This window comes from Chanodichthys erythropterus, chromosome 8, assembly GCF_024489055.1.
Source record: "Chanodichthys erythropterus isolate Z2021 chromosome 8, ASM2448905v1, whole genome shotgun sequence".
NCBI lineage: Eukaryota > Metazoa > Chordata > Actinopteri > Cypriniformes > Xenocyprididae > Chanodichthys > Chanodichthys erythropterus.
In genome coordinates this window covers 7590289-7593469 of record NC_090228.1, presented here as the reverse complement: position 1 = coordinate 7593469, position 3181 = coordinate 7590289, and the positions used below count along the sequence as shown (strand labels likewise).

The 3181-nt window shown below is 35.8% G+C and overlaps 1 protein-coding gene across 1 annotated transcript; it reads right to left on the bottom strand.

Annotated features, from left to right (window-relative positions):
• Positions 1-639: 639 nt before the first annotated feature.
• On the bottom strand, positions 640-2468 carry LOC137023832 (hemagglutinin/amebocyte aggregation factor-like). The gene is made up of 5 exons (XM_067390917.1): positions 2309-2468; positions 2140-2218; positions 1587-1775; positions 1359-1511; positions 640-901 (listed from the first exon to the last, which is right to left on the bottom strand). Exons 1-5 carry the CDS (start codon positions 2361-2363, stop codon positions 856-858), a joined length of 522 nt encoding a protein of 173 aa, XP_067247018.1. The 5' UTR covers positions 2364-2468; the 3' UTR covers positions 640-855.
• Between the last annotated feature and the right edge of the window lie 713 nt (positions 2469-3181).

Sequence of the window (3181 nt, the reverse complement as noted above, 5' to 3'; positions counted from 1 at the left end):
TCAGATTTTGATTAAAGATTACCACGACAAACTATTTTTTTTCTGTGTAACTTGCACGGATTAATTGTTCACCACTATGCACTAACAAAGTAAACAGGGTCAATTTTGATTTCATGCTGACACACTTTTTTATACTGTACAAAACATATTTTCTATCGCCCTACACCAACCTTACACCTAAACCTACCCATCACAGGAAACTGCACATTTTTACTTCCTCAAAAAAATAAACAAACAAACAAACAAACAAACAAAAAAACGATATGATTTATAAGCCTTTTGAAAAGTGGGGACATGGGGTAATGTCCTCATAAGTCACCCTCTCCTTGTAATATCTATGTCATACCCATGTCATTATACAAATTTGTGTCCTGATTTGTCACAAAAACACACAGACACACACCCATATGCACAGAAATTCATGTACATTTTTCTATTCAAACTTTCACTGATTATTATGCTGATACTATCATTTACTTTAAATATGCACAGTAGTAAATAAGAATGCAGAATAGTGCTATCAGAGTTGTGGACACCACTGCAAGTTTTTGTACCCACAGTCCTTTTCGGAAAAAAAAAAAGTAATGCTGTATTCATTGGTATGGTTCAAACACTAATAATTTTATGAATCGGAAATAATTTTCATTTATTCAGAACATGTGATACTCCATTTTATTGATAATTGCAGAAAAATGACTGATTTTACTTCAAGACACTTGTATACATTTACAGTGTTAGACATATCAACATTTTAATTATAAATTTGTAGATCCATAAAGACACTATCTTTCCATCTTGTGTTTATTTCAAATTTGAATTTTAGTGTATTTGCATTTGGAGGAATTTGTGAGTGTCTCAGCATTGCACTTTGATACAGTACATGTACTTCCAGCGCCGGTCTCTGAAAAACATTTAACAATGCTTCCTTTTAGTATTGGAAAATGCATGTTGACAAATCATCTTTTCACTGAAAACCTTATTGAGTCTATATTCAAATTAATCAAATATTCAAGAGAGGAAAAAACTGAAAATCTTGTTCTTCCTGGAAATATTATAAATCTGCTGCTTCTTTGAAACCATTCATCTTTATTGTGCAGCTGTCTAAAATACTTAATTCTGATTGGTCATTGGTCAATCATGGTGTTCTGCACTATATAATGACCACAGTCATTGGCCATGCCCATGTATTTATTTGGTAAACTGCCTCATAATATGCAGCTAGCCGGTCATTAATGTAAAATAAACTCTTTCAGGTATGCCTAGTTAAGGTTTATTCATTGATAATCACTATCGTCCCTCACTTACATAACATTAGACAATATTCGACATGTAGTATTATTTTGAGGATCTGTACTTACTCGTGTTTATTTTCATGGTAGCTTTCAGCACCCACCAGGTAGTTCTGGTTTGGTACGTTCCAGTGGAAATACTCATCAAACCAGTTCACATAAGTAGTCCAGTCACAGTTAGCAGTACAGTGGCCGTTACTTCTACAGCAGTAAAACTGCCACCTGTGTGGAAAAAAATGACATCAGTTTAGGTGAACTCGCGGAAAACATCAAAACCAGTCCAAAACCAGAGCTCACCGTCTGTCCTCATGCTTGTTGTTGTGGTTGCTGCTTATTCCTGCCATGATGTGGTGTGGTGGACACACAAAGGTGAATGGTTGGTCAAAATCATTGGCGTAAGGTGACAAGAAACAGTCTGAACCTGAATCAAAGGTGTCTTTACAACCAAACTCCCACAGCCTGTCCTCGTGATGATTATGATGTTCACTTTGGTTTCATTAGACAGGGAAACAGTGAGGGACAAATGAATTATAACTTGATTGTTCTGATTATAAATACATACTTAAGTATTGTATTTCATTATGAGAATATTACTTAAGTAATATTGAAATCTCATTCATTTCTAAACTTTCAGTTAAATTTTTTGCCTACTTTTCTGGGTTACAAGCTAGAAAAATTGTACATACATTATCTTTTATGGCATATAACATCCATGATTTTAGTGTAAACTGTGTTTGGCCAGAACTATATTCATTGATCTGTATTTTTTTGGACCATGGTGGCCCATGATATTTTGACTTTTAAATTAGTATCTATACCTTTTCCGAAGTACTGTCTGCTTTCTACTCACCTCTTTATGTAGGATATTGACTGTCCTGGAGGGCACTTAAAATCTAGAGGCTGATCATAGGCATTTTCCCAGCGTAACTCTGTAGAGTTTGATTCAAACTGAATATTTCACAACAAGCATATCTATTGATTTATAAAAAAACTGAACAAATTTTCTTAAAGTTTCTCACCTTGTCCATTGGCCAAAAGACCGATCAGCAGTAGAAATAAAGCAGCTCTCCTCATGGTTGTCAGGGTTATGTCTTGCTTTTTCTGTGTCTGTTTAATACAATTAGTTGGTTTTTACCATGTTTTCTGTTTCCTTGTTCCTGCTCTTGGTTTGTCTACTTGGTTACTGATTGATTACCTGATGTCGATTTCTTAAAATAGTTTGGTCGATTTAAGCTCTATGTTGTGTTCAGGTCAGTTTTCCATCATTGTTATGTTTTGCGTGGTTGATTCTGTTCCAGTTTTCTGTCTCTTATGGCTTATACAGTATGATTTGAGATGGTAAACCCTCATCTGGCTCATGTTTCCACCGCCCTTACAGTACCTGAAAGTAGCAATCAACGTCATTTTCCCGTGAAGAAGAAAGCGACACAAAAAACAACAAATGGAGCACATACAATAATTCTTGTTCTTGCTTCTCAGCATGTGGGTGTTTGTTTACTGCGGGCCAATATTGGGTTGCAATGGTATTGTTTCAACTGTATATTTAAAAAATTTAACCTCTTTTGTTGCCATTCCTCTTGTAGCAGGCACAAGTGATAATTCTCTGTCAACCAATCAATGTTCTGCTGCTAGGTACCCCAATGGAAGGGTCCCAAAAAAGTGGTACGGTACGGTTCGGCATTTTGGTACCATTCTTCTCCAACTTCTTACAATTGAAACAGAAATAATTGTGTACCATACTGTACCATACTGCTCAGTGGAAACAAGCCATTTGTTCATTGTTTAACACTGCTGCACTTAGATCCATTTCTCTCCATGTTTACTTTCAACCCACCTGTGACATAAACGTGGATATAGCGGCAGTCAGAATGCTCTTGCATGGGAACTAGAGG